Source organism: Epargyreus clarus, unplaced genomic scaffold, assembly GCF_041222505.1.
Source record: "Epargyreus clarus isolate Ecla_fem2 unplaced genomic scaffold, WU_Ecla_fem_2.2 ptg000014l, whole genome shotgun sequence".
Taxonomy (NCBI): Eukaryota; Metazoa; Arthropoda; class Insecta; order Lepidoptera; family Hesperiidae; genus Epargyreus; species Epargyreus clarus.
The window spans coordinates 13,228,678-13,254,379 of record NW_027332222.1 but is presented as its reverse complement, the minus strand read 5'-3'; the positions used below and the strand labels follow the sequence as shown (position 1 = coordinate 13,254,379).

Genomic DNA, 25,702 nt, shown 5'->3' with positions numbered 1-25,702 from the left:
TCTCATTGGACTTCTTCAAAATCTTTACTATTTTCGTCAAAAATATTATCTTCAATGGCACGAAATGATAAGGATTTTTTCATTTGATCATTATTCGTCTTCGTATTCGAAACATAAAACAAAATGAATGCCTACATTATATTTCTTAATACTTATTAAGAGACGAAACAAGCCTTGTTGAACATAACGGTTGGAAATATTGATATCGCAACAAACAAGGCTCCGAGTCTCCCGGGGAGGCCGACCTAATTGATTTCACTTTAGCTGAAATAATACGGTTTGTGGATAATTAGATATTCCCAGTCTATTAACCACATACAATTTCCAATATAAACATACATAGTAAGCCTCTTAGTTTTATTATTATGTTGTATAAAAAGTGATACCTACAATATGTAAAAAAAATGTTCTTAACTAACGCTGGCGTTCCTCAGGGTTCTGTCCTCTCTCCCACACTATTCATTATGCATATCAACGACATGTTGCAAAAAACTGGCAGCATTCATTGCCATGTAGATAGTACGGGAGATGCTGTGTACACAGGCCGTGCAAACACCTCTCGGACTCTCGTGGAGGAAAGTAGAATAGAATCCGACTTGTGTCTGAAATCGAGGACTCTCTGGAGCAGGTCTCGACATGGGGTCGACTTAAACTTGTTGAATTCAACCCTACGAAGACACAAGTCTGCGCGTTCACCGCTAAATAAACCCCATTCGTCATAGCGCCACGGTTCCAAGGATTTCCACTCACCAATGATAAAACTATAGGGATCCTAGGAGTTGACTTATCGTGTGATGTGCAGTACCGGGGTCATTTGGACGTTAAGGCGAAGTTGGCGTCAAGAAACCTGGGCGTCTTGAACAGAGCGAAGCGGTACTTCACTGCGGGGCAACTCCTTCTGCTTTATAAGACGCGAGTTAGACCCCACATTGAGTACTGCTCGCATGTTTGGGCAGGGGCGCCCCAATACCAACTTAACCCACTTGACTCCGTGCAGAAACGCGCAGTACGCAATCGTCAACGATCCGAGGATCTACGATCGGCTAGAACCTTTAAGTTTACGGAGGGACATAGGTTCCCTTTACGTGTTCTACGGCTTTATAATGGTGAGTGTTCCGAGGAACTATTTGACGTGGTGCCTATGTCACCATTCCTCCATCGCACCACTCGCCGAAGGATGAAGTTCCATCCGTGTACCGGGACGTGTAAGATGTGGAATGAGCTTCCTCCCGAGGTATTCCCGGAGCGCTATGACATCTTCATAAAAGGTGTAATTAGAGCTCTCACTCCCGTGGCGATACTATTTAATCGTTAAATCATAAAACGACAGGGGTGTTGCGAAATCAACATTAAACCAGTGGCAGTCTAATCTTGTCTGAGGCCTGGGGCGGAATGAGGTCCCTAGTCTAAGTTGATCTAGCTTTAACAAATGTCTACAAGGGAACTTGTAGACAACTGATGACCCCCAGGATCAGAGGCCTAGGGTGAACCGCTCCTGGCGATTAGTGCAATACCTTAGTGGCTTTAAATCCAGCCTCCCATTCTAGGGGGTCCAAGGTTCAAAGCTACGGTAGGTACCTCTGATTTTTGGAAACAAAGGCCACACCTACTTCTGCCTAATAATCATATTAAGCGCTGATGTGTTCTGGTTTGAAGGGTGTGGTAAGGGAGATATACTCCTCCGAGGCATCCCAGCTTAGTCCTCAGTAGTAGCACATATCAACCCCTCCTACGTATACTATCGTAACCCACAAAAGTACCTTTTCGTTTTTATTGCATTAATTGCCTTATTGTAATGTGTTTTATCGACATAAGTAACGTTATAAAACGTATAAAATATATATACCAAATTTCGTAGATACCTGAAGTGCAGATTTTATACGTATTTTAGCATATCCGAAACTTTGAAACGCTCTCCTGTAAAGTTGTCATTTTGCAGTTACGATATTATACGTAGAAGTGGTCGATATGTGGCCTCAGGCAGGAATCGAATCTTGTTAATTACAGATGCCCACCGGCGGTAATAGCCACTTAGGTACTATCAAGTGGACTGAAATCTCGTCTGCTACTCCTATATTATGAAAAAGAAGTTCACAATAGCGTGTAGTCTACCACTAGAACTGGGCAGCATGATACTCTCCATACGAAAAATCCATGCGGGCCCATACTTTGTAGTCTCATGCTTTACTGCACTTTGTGAACTAGCATAGAATTGCGCCCTAATAGTTAACTGCATTTAAGTATTTTGTTTATTTATTTTAGGGTAATAAAACAATATATAACTACTTAATCTTTAATTGCATCCAACAAGTTATTCTTAAGCGGATCCTTAAAACTCAATCTTAACGTAAATCATAATGGCTAACATATTTCATATCTTTTTTCATTCGCATGTCAGATACAAAAATATGATTCTTATAACAACGAAAATGCACACTTTAAATGTAAGTGACTATGTGTAAAACGAATTATGCTCTGCATCCAATTGTCCATAATTTCGTAAACTAAAATAGTATCTTATATAAAACTATTCACAAGCCAAAGGCGTCCCAGGCTTTTATTTAAAGCCACACGAAAACTTCGCGGTCTGCGCAGTCTTCTGAAACAAATAAAATAAAAAAACATAATTACATAATTCAATCTATTTCATACTTTCAAAAAATATATATTTTATAATAACACACAAATACAATTGTTTTTTCATAATTTACTGAATAAAAAATACATCTATAGTCTGATTCATAATTAGGTGTCCAAAATGTAAACAAAGGTGTTAACCTATCAAGAAAATATGTTTCAAATGCTAGTTTTTTATTTTTGTCGATATTAAAATAATACAACAATACTATAATTGTAATCTAAATAAATTAAGATTAATTCACATTTTCTAATATGTGTATCACCTCAATTTCGTTACATACAGTAACAATAATAAAAAACAAAGTTTATGGTAGAAAATTAAAATGTGATAATGGTAACACAATCGGAATCCAAAAGTCCAAAACATTTCTTGTGCCGTCATTTTTAAGTTTCGTAGTTGATATTATTCATTTTCGTGATTGTGATCGTGATTGTGACTCAAATGTTTTCTCGTTTACATAACGCGTTTGTTAAATTGTGTATATTTGTTAAAGTTTTAGTTTTTTATTAAGTTTGTTAAAGTTTTTGTTTCTTGTTAATTTTGAGTGACATTTCTTTGTTTACATTTTGGACAACTAATTATGAATCGGACTATATATTTCCTGTCATATAATTTTATATTTACTTTGCATTATTTTTAAATGATTTCATTTTTGAAATAAATTTGAATTTACTTGTGAACTAATTAATCTTATTTGCAAATACAAACACCAGATAAAACATGGAAACTAATCGCATTGGATCTAGATCATTACATGCATCATAATATTCATAATGATAAACACAGCTGACCCAATTTCCTAATGGCCTAGTAACTTAAATTGTTTAAAAACAGTTTGCATAACCTAAACTGTACACTGATTACTGCAGCACAAAATAAATGCTTGTATATTGTTCTTTGTGATGTTTATATAAGTAAAAGTTAACTTTATCATTTATTTAAATAGGTACTATAGTTATTGTTTTTTTTTTAGTGGTTGTTGTGCTCAGTGTTGCATATTTATGCATCCAATTAATATAATTAAATTGTTTTATCTTGTACGTTTGTATCTCATTTAAACCAAAATTGTACACCTTTGACTGCTTATCTTCCATACTAAACAAATATTCATTCATAACCATTACCGCAGATGAGACAAGAAGGTATAATTGTATAATTAACAAACTAAAAAAGGGACATAGCCTCATAAAACAATCAAGTTTCTTATTACGGCAATTAATTACATAATTAATTACAATACAATTTGTTTTGCTGATCAATGATTAAAGATCATAATAGCAATTACATTTTTTCTATCAATTCAATTCATCCTTTTCATATACATACATACAATATTCCTCACCAGTTTAATTTAAGTATCGCTCTTCCAAAGCTTGATAGTCTTGTCGTTCTCGAGCGCTGCGGATGCTATGATGTTCTCAGTGGGATGGCAAGCAGTGCAGAGCACTGTGTCCGTGTGCCCCGAGAGCCGCTGAACAATTTCCTTTGACTGAAGATTCCAGATGTATACCAGATTGTCCTCTGAGCCTGATACTATCCACTGAAAAAGAATAATTGTCTTCTTATTTATATATTTATGCAAAGTGTATTTTAAAAAAATCTTGTATAATTATATATATTGAATTGAATCCACTTTGTAAATTTGAAATAGCATTTTATATCTTATATGGATAAATTAATTTCTGCAATTTCTTTCTCTGTAATACAGTCTTGGAAACACAAGAAACAATTTGCATTGTACTTCTCAAAGAGAAGTATTCTGATTCTAATAAATAATTCAAATAAATATTCTGATTTTGATTTTAAATGTGCATAAATATAATGGTACAAAAGAGTACTGATACTAGAATAGAGACTGCATTAATGATCAATTTCCCTTAAGAAGTAATTGCTCAAGAGCTAATTTCAAACAGTTATTTCCCATGTAGGTTTAGACGCGGGAAATTTATTTTTACCCCCAAACCAAAATGTATCGAAAATATATGAAATCAACTTACTTTTCCGCCCGTAACGCTGAAATTCGCGAAGATACAATACTTTTCGTTCTTGTGACCTGTATATGTCTTCAGGCACTTTCCTCTGCTGTAGTCCCACAGTTTGAGCGTGTTGTCCAGTGTTGCCGCCAAGATGTATTTGCCGTTTGGAGAGAACTTTACGAACGATACAGGCGGATTGTCGTCGTCTATTAGCGTTTTCAAACACTGTCCCGACGCGGTGTCCCAGATTCGACTAAAAATAAAAAGGACAAATGTGTAATGTTTGTATTACAATAACAATATTCTACCGCAATCTTAATCTAAAACTATCTAAGATCCACTTTCCGGTTTGATAAAATTCCGCGCTGTACGTATTTAAATATTCTTAAAAACTTCCGAAAGATCTCCGTTTAGTGATGTCACTAAATAATTAGCAATGTAGATAAAACGTAAAAGTTTACAAGTACTGTGAATGTTCTACTAAACTTCAATATTTTATTACTATGTTTCTCACATAATTATCAAAACTAAAGCAAATTATACCAATTACACTATGGACCTTACTAAAGTGCGTAATTCAATATCACTCACCATAATCCATCATAACTTGAAGATACAATTAAACTTCCATCTCTATTGAAATGCACTGCTGACACTGGATCTGAATGCGCTGGTAAAGTTTTCAAACATTTCCCTACAAAAAAATATAATATCATGTAGCATTATCTAAATTATTTTAATTTATCAGAATAACATGTATAAATTTGTATGAACTAAATGGAACACAGTTACATATTGAGTAAAACTCATTGAAATATAATACATGCAATAATTATATACAACATTGTTAGAAATGGTTACAAAATGCAAATTTAAATTTATGTAAATTAGTGCAATCCTACTATTTGTAATATAATTTAGGTAAGTTAATGTGCATTTAAGATTACTGCATCAACTGACTGTTCTGCTTATTAAATAAAGACGTTTTCGAAACTCATAGCCACATACTAGGATTCTTTGTCTCGTGGGTGCCACGGATATAAACATAGAAAAACACACAAACACCCAAAAATTCTAATCTAAAGATTCATCATTCAGATATCTGTCTGGCAGGAAATCTAACCTGGAAACCTCTGCGCGTCAGACCAGTATGTCGTCGAAGAATCAAGATACAGCGGTTAATATCAAAGAAACTAACCTGTTCTGACGTCCCATATTCGTACACTCTCATCGAAGCTGCCAGATACAATAAGATTGCTTTGTGGGTTGAAGTTACAGCAGAATACATAATTGCTGTGTCCTTTTAGAGTTTTTAAACATTTGCCCGAGCTTAATTCCCAAACCTGAAAGAAAGATTTTAAGGTTAATTGTTTATAATAGAATTTTGTCTTTTTTTTTCTTATTAGTTATATTACTTTCATAGAACAATTATGTATTGAATAAGTTAGATGACCTGAAGGGGATATTTATATATTCGTTATCATATCCATGGAACAGTAAATTATTGAATGAGATAAATTTTACTGATAAGGTAATTAATAATTAAATTGTGTGACATATTATGTAAAGTGATTAAAAAGATGCAGTGATAATTGTTACAACTGTGGGTTTTTAAAAACATTTTTAACAGAGTTTCAATTTAAAAACATTATCAATGTTTATAAGTGATTACAAAATTTATGTTGAATTAATAATGCATACAATTTTGTAATATGTGCACTTAATTAAATTACAAATTTTAGTTCAATTACATTGCAAATACATTATATTTTACTTATTACAATTTTAAAATTCTACTTGCATCATAACACTTGTACAATTTAAGACACACAACTCAAGTTATGCTCACACGAACTTTCTAAGCTCATCCTTCATATCAAACATTAAACAGTGTTATCAAATTTACTTAAGAAATTATCTGTAAAACATGATAAGGGGTTCAATCACTGTGGGAAATCTTGCACTACTACATATCAAGATTAGTAGTAAACATACACTACAAACTACAACAGTTGATATTTTTGGGAACCAAAACAGAAATTAGATTAATTTGAAATAATACTTACAGTATAGACATTTTATCAGAGATACTAGAAACTTTTTAATACTTTTAAAATTATCTGCAATGCCTGGCATTCTAAATGAATCTAGATAATATTTACATTACTGCTGATATGTAAACAAAGTATAGAGTACAGAGCTTATTACAATGTAGGCGACAGAAAAGCGTGTCACTAAGGTAGTAACACCTGCTATTTATATAATAGTACAGCAAAAAAATACAAGTATAATTTTTCACTGATGTAAATGAGGTCACTCATGACTAAAGACAAGCTTACTCAGCAAAAAGTATGTTGCCATGCAAAAAAAACTTATACCAAGTACAGGTGGCCTTGAGTTGTATGTCCATGGTTTAGCATTTTTTGTGTGGATTACCCACTAACTTACAATTTATATTTGCAAACTATATATTAAATTGTTACATAATACTTATACAAATGTACATTTTTCCAAAATATATACACACATATGACTTACAAGTTTTATAAATGTTTGGTATATAACAGATTTCGAATCACATATCTATACAAGTACAGGTTAATAAAAAGTAAATTGTGTTATACATCAAAGAATAAATACAATAAATAAAATTATTAATAGCCAATTTATTACCATGTATGATAGAATAGGCAGCATATTATATAGAAATTGTAGGCAAGAATTATTTAATGCATGAGAATAGATAAGCGGTAGAACTTGTTTTAGAGGGTACCACTTTAATATGTATAATGATTAACTAGTACTACCTTGTACCTAGGACTTATAGTCGTTACTATCCACCATTAAAAGCTTCAACTACAATTTTATAGTAAAATTGGTCTTACCTTTAAAGTTTTGTCATCACTGGCACTGACTATCAACCTGCTGTCTGATGACCATGCCACATCGCTGATGCCCATTTTGTGTCCCGAAATTGTCTTCTCAAATTTGCCATCATATGCACCCCACACCTTAATAAGCTTGTCAGCAGCTGAAATTGAAACAGTAAAACATGTATTCCAATTACCTTGTAAATATAAGTTACATTAATTTTATCAAGCGTTATTTAAAAAATACATATTGTAGTTACAATGAAAAATGGAAATTGAAAAGTGTGATTTGATATTAAAGGTATTAAATATCTATGAAATCTACATGAATATGAATAAAATGGAAGTATATGTCAGTAATTGAAAATAAATACCATTTTGTAATAATAATAAAATATTCATTTACTACACAATACCATAACTTATCAATAAATATATTGTCAGACTATCTCTTTGTGGTTGCCTATCTTGAGAACAGCAAAATTTCATAAAATGATATAAAATTTATAGTATGTGAACAGGACTAATTTTATGCTAAAGACTGTTCACAAACTGAGCAACAGTTTTTAATTAAACAATATGAATTTAATTAGTTTTAGTTATAAGCAGAGCTTTGTAAAACAATATAAATAAAACATACTCTCTATTAATAGTCAGTGACACAGATATTTGCCGTGTTCATCCTTTGACCTTTGTCAAACTAATTCGTACTACAACCACACATTAATTTATGTAGTTTCACATTCAACATTTTGTACTGTTGTTACAATGTGTTAAAAATGACATGTTACTTAAACTTATGCAATAGTAAATATGCAAATTGATATACTATTGTGCAATACAATTCAAGTGCAATATTCTTTGAAAAGAATAAACATAGAAAAGGATACTTTTAAAAATATACAGAAATTTGAATGATAAAATGAAATCAGAAATTGATAAAATACAAATTCTGTTTAAATTTTTGTGCATTTCCCATATCTCAAGAAATATTCAATTCAATAGATAAAACTATACCATTGATTTCTGTCTAGAATTAAGCTATAAAATTGTGCACTAAAGTTATACTTCATGCAGTAATACCTGTTAGAACTTTCAAAGAAAGTTGTAGTGTATTGCACAATACCAGCATTCAACCTGCATTCTGGCAGGCTGGTGGCTGCCATATTCATTATCATGTTATTTTGTACTTGCCCTACTTTTATGTGTGAACAATTTTCACTTAGATACATGTTCAACTTGTTGCTTGTAAGTTAATATGTGTGATGTAATATGACACAAAACACTAAGTTTAATATTATTATTATACAGCTATATAATAGAATAACTATATTTCCTTATCTAAGTAGTTCATATATATATATAGTGAATATGTATGTATAAGTATTTATATATTTATGTATATTTATATATCTATAGTATAACATATATGTTATTTTTACATCTTTTTAAGTACACACTAATACTACCATTCTGCACCCTCTATCCACTCACAGGTCTGCTGGAAGAAATTTCTGACAGAAATAAGCAGTGCCTTTGTACATATTATTTCTTTATGTGTTTGTCTTTTTTTCTTATATTGTGTGTGCATAAATAATAAATAAATAAATAAATAAATAGAATATATTTTATACTCTATTTTATAATTTCTTAAGTTATTTGTCAATCTAATAGCATTTATTTTAATACTCAATATGTACTGGAAGCTCTTATACTCAGAGTAGACTTACAAATTGGTTCTACAAAAACTTTATGTATTACGATACGATAAAGGCCATTGTTTAATCAATTACTTCCGTTTTATTAATAATTCATTAGCGACATTTGAGCTTATTGCAACGTACGCCGCGCAATGCAACGGGCGTTTCAAATTGTAACAACCAAGGGCCAAGGCAGCCAGCAATAAAATACTCGTAAACCGGCTCAATGTTTAGTTACTGATAACCGATCAAATGCACACTAATCATAATCAACTCACAGGAGCTCGCGAGCCATTCACCGTTCGGACTGAATTTCACCGACGACACAGCCTTCGTGTGCCCGGCAAGAGTGAATTTGAGTGTGTAGTTCGGCTTCTGAAAATCGATACCAAAATTAGCGCCAAATCGCACGTGCTCACACAAGAAGTTACATAAACATGTGCGACCCGCCAGATTGACGCAAGACTATGAAATGAGTATATTTCAACTGAACTTACCGCCACTGACGACTTATTCGATTGAGGAGCGCTCTGTGATAACGAATTTGGACCGGACAGATTATTTGAGGGCCCACCGAGCGTTTGGTGTGCGTTAGGATGGCCTGGCCCCGGCCCTAGCGGCACCATGTTTCAACTTTCGACGCACTTCTTTTCTTTTGTTTATTCGTCACCCAATGCAATCACTTATACACACAGAACCAGAACGTAAATAACACTTGCAAACCAATAAACCGGAAAACTTTTCACTCCCTAGCGTATTTCTATTAATTTCAACGTAGATATTCAAAGAACATTCTAAATCCGAGCGTCCCAATGCGTGCATATTTCGCGAAGAGCAAGCAATGATGCCAACATGACAGCATTAAAAGAGGCCCGCTTGCGTTCCTTACTTCGTTTTGTTTTTCCTCTACCTAAAAAAACGAGTTATCGGCTAATATCCTTCTATAAGCAAGAAAATTTTATTATTTTATTTTTTATAAAAATAAAACCCATTTTATAGTTTATACATTTTTATTATTATTTTATTGTAGAAATGTAATGAAATGATTGTTATGTATTTTTAATATGGCAAGTATGTTTGACCCTTTTGACATATACAAGGTTAAAATTGACAAATCGTAAAAACGATTAGGAAGTTGGCGATTATTTTATACAGTATTTAAGGCAAAAGTAAAAGATTTTGATACAAAATGGCTTTAAATAAGCTCAGCATCGATGCCCTGAACTTGAGCGGCAAGCGCGTATTAATGAGGTACGTAATACATTGATCATTTGCTAAGAAATTATTCCAACACATCGAAGTCGGAATAGTTGTATATTAATAATATTAAAATATTTTAGGGTAGACTTCAATGTCCCACTCAAAGAAGGAGTAATTACGAACAACCAGCGCATTGTAGCTGCTTTGGATTCGGTGAAATATGCCTTGGAGAAGGGTGCCAAATCCGTGGTTCTTATGTCACATCTCGGAAGGCCGGACGGCAATGCCAACATGAAGTACACCCTGAAACCGGTCGCTGAGGAACTTAAAAAGCTTCTAAGCAAGTAAGCTATATATAGAAAAAAAATAGGCATATAATTTTTTATACATTCATGTATCACCTATTAAACTTTTACTATATTATGTTTGCAAAAAGTTTTAGTACCTTAATATTTTGCAGAAATATTAACGATAGAATACAAAAAAAATAGAAATCCTATATATTTATACCTACTTTATCATGTACCATAAAATTCTTATTGTATTTATGAAATAATTATAACAAAAAAATATTTTGAACTTTTAGGGATGTCACATTCCTGTCTGATTGTGTTGGGCCAGAGGTAGAGGCTGCTTGCGCTGACCCCCCAGCAGGTTCCATTATCCTCCTGGAGAACCTTAGGTTCCATGTGGAAGAAGAAGGCAAAGGTGTTGATGCCAGTGGAGCCAAAGTTAAGGCTGACCCAGAAAAAGTAAAGGCATTCAGAGCCAGCCTGAGGAAGCTGGGTGACCTGTACATCAATGATGCTTTTGGTAATTATTTATAATTAGATAATTTTAATAACATAATAGTTAATTATATATATACATATATAAATAACTCATTGAAATCATTATCTATCGAGACCAATTCTATTGACAAGTTTATCAGTTGCAATTACATTGTATAAAACTAAACATATCGCTGTATGTTTACATTTTGCAGATATAAGTGTTATCAATATGATGTTCCATATTTACAATAACAATCTTTTATAAGTAATCTACAGTCAACAATTTTACTGTCATATTTAAAAAATATATTGCATTATTGTAATAATAACATTTAATTTAATTTAATATTATTTAGGTACTGCACACAGAGCCCACAGCTCTATGATGGGTGAAGGGTTTGAGCAAAGAGCCAGCGGTTTCTTGCTCAAGAAGGAACTACAGTACTTTGCCAAAGCTTTGCATGAGCCAGAAAGGTATGCAAATCTGATACACTTTTATGCTGAAAATTTTTATAATGATGATTTCCAAATAACTATAGCAAGATGTATTTGAAAAGGACTATTGTAATTATTGTATACTTCTAATCAACTTTGATAATATGGATATTAAAAATTTATAAAAGGATTAGTGTAATCTATATACTGCTACTAAAGTATGCCTTATCACTAGGCAAGAAGCTTCCCTCACTTTATAAAGATTATTTATTATGGTACCTTACAATATTTTATATGTTATTTTTTTACTGTATATTTTAATAACATTGAATATTTTAGACCATTCCTCGCTATACTTGGAGGTGCTAAGGTTGCAGATAAGATTTTGCTAATTGAGAATCTTCTGGACAAAGTCAATGAGATGATCATTGGAGGTGGTATGGCTTACACATTCCTTAAGGAGACTACTGGCATGAAGGTAAATATAGTTTTAGCTAATATTGCATTATGGATAAGATGCATATTCCTTTTAAAGAAGGAGATTTTTTGAAAAACAACAATTTAATGCAACAAACAATTTAACTGCAAAGAGATAATGAGTAATGAAAGAGACAAAGAGATAATGACATGCTGAGTAATGAAAGTTTCAATATTAATTTGGTATTAACTTTCTAAATATAATGTAATTTCTCTTTAAGATTGGCAGCTCACTGTATGACCCAGAGGGTGCTAAAATTGTAGCCAAATTGGTGGAGAAAGCCAAAACCAATAATGTGAAATTGCACCTGCCCAATGATTTTGTCATTGCCGACAAGTTTGCAGAAAATGCTGAAGTAAGTAATAATATATTATCAAAATATTTTGTATTATTATACATTTTGTATTTTTCATGCTGATATACATTTGATAACTAATTTGTTATTAATAAAGTGTCATAATTATTTTATTACCATAACACATATTACAATCCCTTCTTAAATATTAAGTACTATTGGATGTAATCTAACGTTCCATAAATGTATGTATACATAATTATAATTTGTCGATCTGAAAATAAAGTTGAAAAACATGAGATGTATATTAAGCACAAGAAACATAAAATAATGTTTTATAATTTTTTTTTTGTAGTCTCGTGAAGTCACCGCGGAGGAAGGCATTCCTGATGGCTGGATGGGTCTCGATGTTGGCACCAAGTCCAGAGCTCTCTTTGCTGAGCCTATTGCCAGGGCCAAAGTTATTGTCTGGAATGGGTAAGACATTTTCTAATATCAACAACAATTAAAATAAAATCAGAAAAAAACAGTTGTCATAAATTGTACATGTGGTATTTAAGCACAAAGCTGTTTTATTATTTTTTTCTTGCATTGTAGCATTGCTGTGTTCTAGATTGAGGGATGTGGTAGGGTACTCATTATTGAGGCTTTCCACCTTAGTCCTAAAGAATAACAAGATGTTGTGATTGTGTAACTACTACAATGTTGGACTCCAGTTTGTGTATTTCATGTTTTTCATCTCATCTTATTCCAGTGGTATTATTTAGTTAATTTCATCAAAATACAAATTATTTCGTAGACCGGCTGGCGTCTTTGAGTTCGAGAAATTTTCCGGTGGCACCCGCGCGCTCATGGACGGCGTCGTGAAGGCAACCGCTAGTGGCACTGTCACTATTATAGGTGAGTTATCCTCCAATTAATGATAAGCTATAATTAACATAAATCAACCGATTTTGATGATATGGACATTATTGTAATCTTGTGGCCTGTAGAAGAAAGGAAACAGTAAACTTAAAGATTAACCGTCGTAAAGTTAATTTAACATACTCGTGCTCCACTTTCAAACAAATTATTGATTTTTAATGCTAAGTATGATGGTATATACTTTTGTTATATGCGTCCTAGTGATGGCACATTATCGATATATGATACCCAACAATCGATTGAAAATAGTATCAATGAAAAATCAAGTCTTGCTATCATCGGCATTAACGCATATCTACGTGTCTTAAATGGAGGGAAGGGCGATGCATTCTACACAATTTAAAATATTATATAAAATGTTATAGTGAAGTAATCGTAGTCTACTCTCTACTGTATATATGACAGGTTGGTTCGCTGTCTAGCTATGGCGGCAGCAGGTGGAATGCAGCCCACCTGCTCGCCTTCTACTTCTATACTGTATAATAAAAATACATAATACATTATATTTGTTATCAATATTATAAATTGATAACCTCCTTTTGAAGTTTATTAAAAATGAAACACGATCCCCAGGTGGTGGTGACACGGCGACGTGCTGCGCCAAGTGGGGCACTGAGGACAAGGTGTCGCACGTGTCCACCGGCGGCGGCGCCTCGCTCGAGCTGCTCGAGGGTAAGCCATGACGCTCGTACTACTTTAGGGTGATAGGCGTAGGACGTGGTGATGACTTCAGTACTACTTGATTGTGGTAGGCGTAGGACGCGTTGATTACGCTCAAACTACTCGACGGTGGTAGGCGTAGGACGCGATGATGACGCTCAAACTACTTGACGGTGGTAGGCGTAGGATGTGGTGATGACTTACATATTACTTAACGGTGGTAGGCACAGAACGTGACGTGAAACAGTTTGTCGGATGAAGGAGCGCGGGCTAGGTCCGGATCCCAATTATTTATCAATACCGGTTGTTTATAATATAGCAGTATCGCATATTTATAAAATTATAATTTTATTTTCGGCCTATCCTACATTATGTCTTTTCACAGTACCCTTTAAGAACTGTATTAAGGACTGAAATTGAAATAAATTAATTATTAGTAGCTAATTAAAACAAAAACATGAAAACCGTATTCATTTATGAATTTTATTGACCAATAACCATGTTTCTATTTTGACATACATAACGTTTGTTGGACGCTCGATTAAAGCATTTTATTCATTTGACAAATCTATTTTGTTCTCGAAATGCCTATCTTTTCGTTTACATCATTTTCAAATAAGCGCGATGTGCACAAATCTACAATCTGTATACGTCCACCCTCGGAGCATAGTTCCATGCATACGTTCGTGATTTTTGGAGCGTGACTAATCTTCCTGCCCCATGGCGAGAAGGTGACTTGTCAACATCGCAACACACTACCATTACTACTATATAATAGATCATAGTGTTTTATTCATAAGGATAGAAAGGCAATATAAGTCTCTTACAATAAAAAATCTAAAAACCTTCCAATTGCGTCGAATTTTCGTGCTAGGTGTAGTGTGACACCATACGGTATATTCAATTTTTATTGTTATTTCTGTCTCATTCAGTTAGAAATCCTGTTCTTGTCATTTTCTAGTTATTGTATCAGTTATGTTTATAATTATAACATTTTATTTTGTGTAAGGTTAGCAATTCCTACCTTCCTACGTGCTTTTATCATTCATTTACGTTTTACATGTACATATTAAATTGTACGGTTCAAATTAACTGAGTAAACTAGATATTTTAATCGAAAACAAAAGTAAAGTTAAAAACAAGTTGACCGTTTAATGTGAAAAGCCATATGAAGTTAGATTAAAAATGCAAACGTAAATTGGTGTGAAGCTCTCGAGAGCAGCGATGATTACGTTTGCTGGCCATACGTATTGCACCCACGTAGTGACGTATCTACACGTATGTATGTCCACAATGCATTAATTTACTCTGAGTCGAGAGTAAGTCAGTTCTTTTAATTGTTTTTATTTTAATTCGAAACATTACTCAGTCTTATTACTATGATCTACGCTCAGCGGGGGAATATTATTTATGCTTCTACATATTTTTGGATCTGCGTATTCCCAAGTATTCAGGTGATGCTTGAGTGCTTTATATGCCTAGAAACTAATGTAAAAATCATTTATTTATTTTTACCTATATCAATAAACTGAGGCCTATTGTATATTAGAGTATTATTAAATACCGATTTCCTTTTTATATATGTACTGTAATAAATATTTACTAACTTCTAATTTTAACTGTGCCAAAGTATACATTTTAGGACATTTAAAAATTCTCAAGTTACACATCTTTCAGGTCAGTGCGTGAAAAATGTGTGTACTATGAGAATAAAAGCAAAGGTGTCGCTTTGATGGACGTTTTCAGCCTTTAGAAAACATCCTAGTTTTGTAAAATGTTGGAATTTAATTACTTAAGATAAACCGACTGACTAATCAAAAAGTATTTTTAAATAATTTTAAACTTAATTCTATTTTGTTCGCGTTTTTAAAGTCTATGGTGTCCTATATCGACTCGTGAAAATCCTATTAGTCGATTAAGGGTATTCCCAACATTTATCGGACTGGCATCGTATCGGCTTTCGTACGGAGTTATGGGACTACACTTTGCGCCATTTATTCTCGTACAGAGAGAACGAAAATAAAGAGTGGTAAACGTAAAGTTTTCATGACCAGCTCAAGTTGATTCTGCTAAACTGCCATTTCCAAGATTAGCAGACCGATCGAGGAATAACAGTTTGACTATTTATTTGTTTTCGTATCCAATTTTATAGAAAATGAAAAGTCAATTATATAAAAAAAATGAAGTTCACAAATACCCTTGGGCTGCAGTAAAGTGCAGTAAGCTTCTCAGTCATAATGCTGATCATTTCAAGAATAATACAATGCTTTATGGCTTCCTTTCATATAACAATAAACACAGCAAACAACAAAGAGGATTTTGGTCAAGTGATGACACATTAACTGTTGCGCGGTTCTGGTATCAATTCGATCACAGGATCAGGATCTCTTTAAGTGAATCGTCTGGTCACTGGAGACGTCAGGTCTCATAGGTGAATTAATTATTAAGTAATGAATTATGAGAAATACTTCAAGTATTTATACCACCTACCTAAGATTTATCGGGACGTCCAAATTTTTTTTGTATATTTACAAACATTTTTATTTTCAGGTAAAGTGCTCCCGGGTGTAGCTGCGTTGAGCGATGCTTGAACAAGAAGCCATAATAGAATTATGTCAATATGATATTTATTTTAAGGATAATAATCAAAAATTATATAAGGCATATTGCAAACTGTTTACACTTTCAAATTAATTTCGGAAAATACGGAAATTCATATTAATTCACTACTGTTCTCAATGGAAGAAAACCAATAAAGAATTTCCCATATTTAAAATTCTATATCATATCCGTGGCTGCTTGCGCAATAAGATCGCATATTACATAAGTTCGAAATTTCAGTCAGGTATATTTGCAAACGGGCCTTATGAAACTAAAATCAATGATCTTATATTGAAGAGAGTAAAGTTACCTAGACGTATGACATTATTTGCTTGTAGATATGTGATTGTTCTTAAAAGCATAATGTATCTTGCTCGTTTCGAATAGATATTTATGTACGAACGTTGTGAATAAATGTATAAAAAATCTGAAACTGTTTTAATTGTTGTTGTTATATTGTTAATTGACATGTGCTTCATTCCAATGTCGTACGATTCCAATGTAGAACTTAGTTCTCCCTTTATCTTTTAATCATGAAATTAATAATGCAACTACTTATGATATTGTACACGAATGTATATCAGATCAAAAAGGAGAAACATTTTATTCATATATGTGAGAGATTATTAACAGCAATGGTTGGCGTAGTATTCCAGTTTTAGGGTCTGCTAAAGCCCGAATTAAATGTGACGGACCAGCGACCGTAGTCCTGGTAGTACGTTGGGTCCGTCTAGTTAAATCATACCATTCTAATATTATTCAGAGGTAGCGGAGCGAATGTAATTGACTTCAGATAAAGTAACTGATGTTCTACGAGTATATGTGTGATTAGTGATAGCTTCATATCAGACAGACTCCCATTGATTTTCGGCTTAGTAGTAACGGTCATTAATCTAAAAAATCGACCGCATTTAATCTTGCATAAACCGACTTATCCGTTTAGTGGCCTAGAATAGATTCACACACTGTCCCCGTGGATATCGTAGGAGTCGAGTGATTAACTTCACTGGTTAGGTAGTTGACGGAACGAGAAGCGTCTTGTGAAGTCATATATTGAGATCGCAAACAAAGAGGTTGAACATAGTTTGACCAAGAATATGCAACTCTTATTTCTAGGGTGAGGCAATTACGATTCGGTGAAAGGGTGGGAATACCAGCTGATGTATAAGAGGTGGAACCACTGTAGTCCATGTAGTCTAGTAGAGTGGCATCGGCAGTGGATCGGTGGCAGTGCGCATTTGCTATCAAGTCTCCATGCTTTTTTGCTACTTCAGTCTTATAAATAACAAACATAAGGCGTTAACAGCAATACCATTCTTTTTAGGCGTATGTCTAGCAATAGGCTAATAAGAGCTGAAAATTTTGTGGTAACCAAACAATTTGTGACACAACACAACAACGTTAAATAAATTATTACTTAAAACAAAAAAATACGACCCTTTTAACAATTAAACTTTTCTACACTAAAGGTTCGTGTTTAGCCCTTACAAAGTTCATTTACCCATAAATGTTACAACATAAGGTTACAACTGACTACAATACCTGCGTGGATAAATGTCAATGAATTCGTTACCGGAGTTACGCTTGATATAACTTCCTATGTAACTATTTTACTACATACTAAATTACTTACTATTTTTGAATCGGTTACTCGACTCAAGATTAATGAATTGATTAATAGCTTTTAACCTTAATATGATTTTTATCGGATATAAGTCCGGTAGAGTTAAGTGTAATTTGACAGTGAAGTGTAAATTGCAATTATAAGATCCAGAAATAGAGATTTTAGAGAAAATGTAGTCTTGTAGATAAGAGTAATTCGGGCCATCTAACAGAGGGCAGAAGATATAGGTCCTCTTGTATCCAAAATGTTAACAGTATTTACAATTTACCGAATTAACTTTATTGATTGTGTACCTACAACTGATGTAAGGACTGGTAGTAAAATTTGCATGTTAAAGTTCCGGGAGTTGCTAGGTTGATAGGTTTAATTAAATTATACGTACTGTTTTTACATTGAAATATTCGGACTAAAAAAGGATAAATACCTAATGCGTTTACTCTCCTAAGTAATAACGACAGTCAGTGACTTTCTGCCTCCCTCATCTCTTTAGGTCTATCTTATCAGAATTGACCAACACGATTGACGTCAGTTGTCGTCCAATATGTGAAATCTATATACCTACTACAATGTTAGTTAGATCATAGTCTAAGAATAGAAATAGAATTCAGATGTAAGTTACTATGCTTCGTTGCTAGAATAACAAAGAAATTGGAGACAAAAAACTTAAAACGCTAACTAAGCAACGCGAACCGGAAGTTATAAAATAGGGCTCCACGTGACCTAAGCATAATTAAAAATAATTTCCATCAGATTAAAATCTCATTATCCAAATTGATACGTTTCAATTCCCAGTATCTACCTGTGCTATGTAGTTTGTTATTGGTCAAATATGGCGTATATATCGATCGGCCTTACGCGCAAGCGTCCTTGCTGACGTAGGACATTCGTGTCGATTACTAAATTATGTGGCATGTCACCTACATTTACCAGCCGATTTCTTTACATAGACTGAAAATAAGATATTAATGATGGCAACAGGTATTCGTTTGAATACGATTATCATAAACAACAACAGTTCGAACCTTGCGTCGTGGGTCTTCCAATACCTTGTCTGACTGCTGGTCCAATTGGCGAGGGTTCGCGCATGCTCTGTCAGGTTTTGTTATATCAAATGTAATTCCATAGCTAGAACATCAGTAGCCGAGAAAACCTCCAGCGCCGCCGGTTTGCCGGCTGGCGTCGTAAAATGAATTCACCTTTATTTTCACCTAAACATACGCCTCTCCTTTAGTAAACACGACGAAAATAAAAATCATATAAGAAGTTCATAGTTTCATGTCAATTGTTGTGTAGTGATTATGGATTATTATCTAGGACACTTTGTTTTTAGGTAAATCTGTTAGCAGGTGAGTGGTTCCACTAACTAGACGCACGGTTGTTATGCTTTTCTCACAGACATCATTTGTTTTTATTATAATCGCCTCATTTACATTGAATGTCGATTTTTGAAAGACATGTAAAATACATTTATTTTAGTAATGCAATTTTTGCCATTCCCTTTGTTTAATTTCGGAAATAGTATACATATTTTGTTTTTTTTTTTGTTAATAAAACAAATAGTAATGTTATTAAAATCAAATGCCAAGGACAGCACGGACGATATTAGTTTTTTCAATACTTTTGTTTCATGTTTGATTTATAACAGCAGATATTCTGTTTTGCACCACAAGTACCTAAAGGTAAAATAGTCACAGTATCCTAAGTTTTAACGTAGGAGTAGATCTTCCAGATAACCAACAAGTTCCTCTAATTCATATTACGCTATGAATTGTACGATTTATGAAAATACATTGTCAATTTATTAAAATTACACAGAATAGATACCTAATTTCGTTTAATTTATTGAAATCACGTTTTACCTAGAAATTGTTTTACTTATCTCTGCCTAGATAGGTGGTAGTCTTCTTTTGTGTAGGTGTACCTACATTGCCTGCGATTTAACAAAATGGTACCTACATACTCATATATTACGCAATTTACAATTTGCTAGATAGTAAAATCTAGATTGAAAAAAATCAATATGATCTAAGTACGATTTTTATGATTAAAAAACTTCTCGAAATCATTTGAATATGAAAGCTTTGTTACATTTAAATATATAACTATATATTTGAAATAATAACCAATGTTTAAGCTCACCTATACATATTACTACAATATAATAACTTAGTTTCAGAACAAGAAATTGTTTAATATCATTAACATTTTGGCACATACTATAACAACTCGCTGTCATAAACAAACATATATTATACAGTCCCTTAACGATCATCGTTTCCATAAACACCCTTAAACACCTCGGTAATTACGAAAATGCCTGTAGGGATATTAAATAGGTACATAAGTTAATTCACGGTAATTATATTTTATCTGCTTTAGTAGCTACATAAACATCCAAATAAATGTTAGGGTATGATTTTCTTTAACAAACATTATAAAGGATTAGATCGGTAGAAATATGACACAGATCATTGTAGTTCTGCTAAAGTAGATAAATAAAGGGATAATAAATATATGGTGGCTTCGGTGAAAACTTAAACAATTACTTTTTAACAGCTTTTAGTAGCATTATAAGTTTGCAAGAAACAACTTGTACAATGTACATTGCTGTAAACTGTGGCAATTATAACTTTATTAACATGAATTGGTTTCTCGGCAACAACAACGACAACTTTTTCGATTTGATTTTGAAAAATTAAATGATAGCGCCATGTTGTTCATATGAAATTTAAACAATAAATAGAACTTGTGGTTGATCTCAGCTTTAGTATTGAAAGCACCCAATACTTATGTGCATAATTTTCTCACATAACACTTAAACATAGGTTAGTTTATTATGAAACAAGTAAGTATATAGGTTCTAAAATGATGCACTATCTACAGTATAAAGCAACAAATGTAGAGTATCCCCCGGGCATCCAATATTCTAACAAAATCCCGGTATTATAATACCTGTAGCAAACCGTGTGATTATCCCTCGATTTGCAAGGATTTTTCCTCCGTTTAACATAATCGTCCCTAACCCTACATTTTTATTAGGTTTGAAAGGATTCGTGAAAAATATATAAAGCATTTCCTTTTCAACGTCTTAACTTACAATGTCTTTAAAGTTTCCGATCGTCTTCATATTTAGGTATATGGTGCTGTTGCAAGTCCAGCGCGAAGGACCAAAAAACTTTAACTTGTTAAGTTTGTCTTGAATTTGACTGATTGATAAAATACCTAAATATAGTTTAAATAAATTGTTCTTGAAACTTGTAATGCATGATTAGACAGCGCGCATTCCTGCTTTCGGACTAATTAAGTTATATTAAAAATACCGCGCTGCCTGCCGGCTCTCGTACCTACTCATGTGAATTGGCGGCACAGCAGAATTACGAATTACCTCGTATAATATCTAAATATAACTTAAATACTGCAGGTAAATGCAAAAGACGAAAACAAATCTCACCTACGCAACAAACATACCTACGTTATATTTAGGTAAAAGCATAGGTAAAGTTAGGTAATAGTAGCGACTACTGTTAAGGGTGTGAAAACGTTGTGGAGAACTCTCAACTATCTAGTCCACTTTTTTTTCTTTACCACAACATAATAATTGATAACCTGTATTAATTAAATAAATGCGTATCTTAAAAAAACGCCGGCGTTAACCGGGATACAAACCGACCTCCAGTGTCAAAATTCATACCATTGAGCAAGCTATCACTGTTTATAAAAGTTCTATCGAATAAAAATATTTCTATGGCTAGTACACGAGCATTTCTGTGAAACTGAATTCAAGTGCCTACCAGTGCTTGTTATATCCGAGATATGAAAATATTTTTATTTCCATTTTATAAATCGTATTTCGCTCTTTGACCCATTTAATTAATTACCTTCATAATATTATTGCACGCAATGTATCATTTTAAATCGTTTCGTTTCGTTTTTGGTCGTGAAAATTATTGGTACTTACATTTTCTCTATTCAAGTGCAAATTACGTAGCTTACGAATTACGCAAAAGATGTATCTGTAGATGGATGTGTGTGTGATTGTCTCTCTTTTCTTTTTCATGCATAGGTTGTCTGGAAGAGATTTCTACTTAGCGATAACCGCCTATTGCATACTGCTTGACCTGTTATGTATATTGCTTATTGTTAAAATTCAAGTGTAAGTGTGCAATAATAGTACATTACAATACGAGGACGAAAAATTTTTTTTTGACAAGTGTGAGTTTGCAGGCCGAGCCGCAGGCGAGGACTGCAATCACACGAGTCAGAAAAACATTTTTCGTCCGCGTGTTGTATAAAATTTTATATTACGGGGTCGGAAATGGGGGTTTTGCGCACGCGAAGCGTGCGTAAAACGTCCATTTACGCACGCCGTGATATAAAGAGTATTTTATCTTATCTAACATTAACATAATATGTTGTAGTAACTTTTCAATGACAACTAAACTTAAAGGTTTTATCACTTATTTAAGTTAATTAATACTTATTTATTGTGGGAGTGGCCTTTAATTTAATTTTACTTCATTGTCAAATATAATGAGTTGGTAGGGTAGGTTGTCTATATATATAATGGAACATTTATAAAGTATAATTTTATGCTGGATAAAAAAAAGTACCTAAAGTTGACTCTTCACCTATAGAAATACCCTTTCTCGCTTCGAAAAGAAGACCCGTGCCCAGCAGTGGGACAGTAACAATTTCTCTATTCATAGAAATACCTATTTAAAGTACCTAATATATATTTATGATTAGATTCGTACTAATAGATACATAACAACTACATGATGTGATGCTTATTAGATTCGATCAAATCCAGCCACTTATGTTAATGACATTTAATTAATTAATGCGTATTGCGAAAGGAATAGGTAATTAATTATGTAATGGATAATTTATGATCATGATCTTAGGCTAAGATAGAATATTTCGACTATCTATAGTTACATTAGATTATTGAAAGCATATATACAAGATTTATTAATTTACATTTACATTTTCTCGACTTACCAGCCTTTTTTCTGCTGTTGTCCATTGTCACATAGAACAAATAAATTTAACTTTTATCAGCGATTCTTAGATAATAGATGCTTAACCGTAAATTATTTCTTTTAGGATTTTAAAATTCATTAAATGTTCGAGTTTTGGTGGTACCTAAGATAAATTAATTAAATGAAGAACATCTATACTAAAAATCTATTTAGCTGTTCCTTTTAATAAATATTTTAGCAACACAATTTCATGATACAATGATTTCGTATACATGCTGATTGTTATCACTTCATCTGATAATCAGATCTTTCTATTTCATGAAGGTCAGGTACCTAATTGACACACTTTTTGCACACACTTGGAATATATTTACATAATGACCCATGAAGCAGGTGCATACTTACTCATAAAACCTACAGTTTTATACATCATATAATTATGTCATAGTTTTTTACATAGAACGTGTTCTGAAAGGAGACCCGTGTCCAGCAGTGGGACAGTGATGGGTTGATGATGAGGTACTAAGCCTAAGCCAAATGGATAACAGTTATAACCTTTGTGGAGAAACTTGGAACGCCTCATAGATATAAATCAGCCTAACCCTTCAAACACAACCTTGGGAGCTAAAAACATATTATATATATACTTAGTTATATTCAAATTATAGTACAATTTATCATTATTAAACTTTACTAAAGTTAGATTGAGGAAAAATATTATTTAAATCTGTTGTTAAGCTGACCAATATCTCTTTTAAGCAACCTATTGACAATTACAACGAATGCACCAGAATTTTCGTTTAACAGTCTTAATCAAATTAAATTAATTCAATGAATTAATGGTAGAACAAAGGTCGTAGTTCGACTCCGACGGCACCATCGCCACACTTATTTCTGCCTTATAACAACAGCGTAAGGGAGACATACTTTTCCGAGGCGTTCCATCTTAGTCCTCAGGGGTAGCAACGCATCTATGGCCGACCTCAGGTAGGAATATCTAATCCTATCTGGCGTTGATTACAGAAGTCCATGGGCGGCAGTAGCCACTTACCATCAGGTGGACTATATGCTCGTCCGTACTCCTATACTATAAAATTCTAAAGATCTATATTTTCCCAGTTAATTGGTTTACAAGAACCCATCATGCCGGATTGGACGTGGCTGCTTCTGGCAGCTTTCCTCGGCGCAGTTTCCGCGCTCGCTGTGCCGTTGGCTCTCCTGTTCTACTACTTCAGATCCTTCAACTTCAAGCCAAGGAACATGGATGAAACTCCCACCACACCTTATCTTACTCTGTCGCCGGTAAGAATTTAATAATTTAAAATTTTGCATCTATTCAAGCACTGCTTAGCACAGATCTCTTTTCGAGGGGAGATCTTACTAACTCATATATAGTCGAGATTGGTAGATTTCACAAGATCTGTTGTCATTAAATTTGTATTACGAAGACCGAATAACTACATTCATAGTAAAAAATCATTATAGATACCGGGACATAACTGGTATCATTGCCAAATATTTGAGAAAGTATTCACTTATACCTACTGTTAGTTGTTTTAAAAATAGGATAATATCCTATAGGTATTCCTTGGACATTATACGCGTAAATAATATTTACGAATAGCTACTAACGCTACGATAGGCAACCAATGCTACTTTTAATTAACGAATTATGTTAGAAGAAAATTATATGCCTATTTATATTACACCTTCATTAAATACTTGTAATGTTCAGACAGAACAGGTACTTAGCGAAAATTTTCAGCAAAATATATAACCTAAAATTCCTTTCAGATTTCAGTAAGTACTTACATTCAGAGTAAAATTCTTTTCACATATAAGTTCTAACATTCATTGAGATCGTTCAAAGCTCTTGGGAAATTTCGTTGAACGAAAGTTAAGACGTGTTATTTTTTAAACAGTCAAAAACTCATAGTTGAAACCAAGTATTGAAAAACTCTTGGTTGAGTGCTATCCACTTAATCTTCGACTGTAGTTGGTTTGAAGTCTCTTGACTTGAACTTGACCAGTTGAAGCCTTGCGTTCTTAAAGAATTGTTTTATTTTGAAATTCCTTTCTTAGGCAAAAATACTTTATCCATTTGTCAACGAACAATATATATGTCAAATACTAGTTATATTCATTATTAAAATTTAATCATGAAATTTAATTATTAAAATCTAAAGGAATGTAAAATAGGTTAGTATTTTACTAATATATTCTTGATATATAATGCATAAAATATAATAAATTTGACTATTTATAATAAATTTGAATTTAAAGTAATATTTTTTATTATTATTATTATTATTTATAATATAAGAGTAGCAGACGAGCATGCAGTCCACCTGATGGTAAGTGGCTACTGCCGCCCATGGACATCTGTAATCAACCCCAGATAGGATTAGATATTCCTACCTGAGGTCGGCCACAGATGCGCCGCAACCCCTGAGGACTAAGCTGGAACGCCTCGGAAAAGTCTGTCTCCCTTACCACACCCTTCAAACCGGAACACAGCAGCGCTTAACACTGCTGTTATTAGG

The 25,702-nt window shown here is 33.2% G+C and overlaps 3 protein-coding genes across 10 annotated transcripts in view; 2 read left to right on the top strand and 1 right to left on the bottom strand.

The window, feature by feature from the left end:
* Positions 1 to 2,279: 2,279 nt before the first annotated feature.
* On the bottom strand, positions 2,280 to 10,036 carry wds (WD repeat-containing protein wds). Of its 2 annotated transcripts, none has more exons than XM_073079069.1 (8): positions 9,685 to 10,036; positions 9,466 to 9,562; positions 7,503 to 7,648; positions 5,816 to 5,960; positions 5,209 to 5,311; positions 4,639 to 4,870; positions 3,984 to 4,181; positions 2,280 to 2,599 (listed from the first exon to the last, which is right to left on the bottom strand). In XM_073079069.1, exons 1-7 carry the CDS (start codon positions 9,811 to 9,813, stop codon positions 3,993 to 3,995), a joined length of 1,041 nt encoding a protein of 346 aa, XP_072935170.1. In that variant the 5' UTR covers positions 9,814 to 10,036; the 3' UTR covers positions 2,280 to 2,599; positions 3,984 to 3,992. The 2 variants fall into 2 exon arrangements, with proteins under 2 accessions (XP_072935170.1, XP_072935171.1); XM_073079070.1 differs by having other exon boundaries at positions 2,280 to 2,596.
* A 243-nt stretch (positions 10,037 to 10,279) lies between these two features.
* Positions 10,280 to 16,986, top strand: Pgk (phosphoglycerate kinase). Its single transcript, XM_073079068.1, has 10 exons — positions 10,280 to 10,438; positions 10,528 to 10,731; positions 10,974 to 11,200; positions 11,517 to 11,634; positions 11,935 to 12,073; positions 12,294 to 12,428; positions 12,724 to 12,845; positions 13,168 to 13,268; positions 13,866 to 13,964; positions 16,503 to 16,986. Exons 1-10 carry the CDS (start codon positions 10,377 to 10,379, stop codon positions 16,541 to 16,543), a joined length of 1,248 nt encoding a protein of 415 aa, XP_072935169.1. The 5' UTR covers positions 10,280 to 10,376; the 3' UTR covers positions 16,544 to 16,986.
* Positions 16,987 to 19,322: 2,336 nt separating this feature from the next.
* Positions 19,323 to 25,702, top strand: part of Pdzd8 (PDZ domain containing 8) — a 28,633-nt gene continuing 22,253 nt past the window's right edge. For all 7 annotated transcript variants that reach the window (XR_012102829.1, XR_012102830.1, XR_012102831.1 and 4 more), the window contains exons 1-2: positions 19,323 to 19,523; positions 24,279 to 24,461. Coding sequence is in view for 4 of the 7 variants with exons in the window: in XM_073079063.1 (XP_072935164.1) it covers positions 24,303 to 24,461 (159 nt within the window). In the remaining 3 variants the exon portion in view is untranslated. The remainder of the gene's footprint in view (positions 19,524 to 24,278; positions 24,462 to 25,702) is intronic.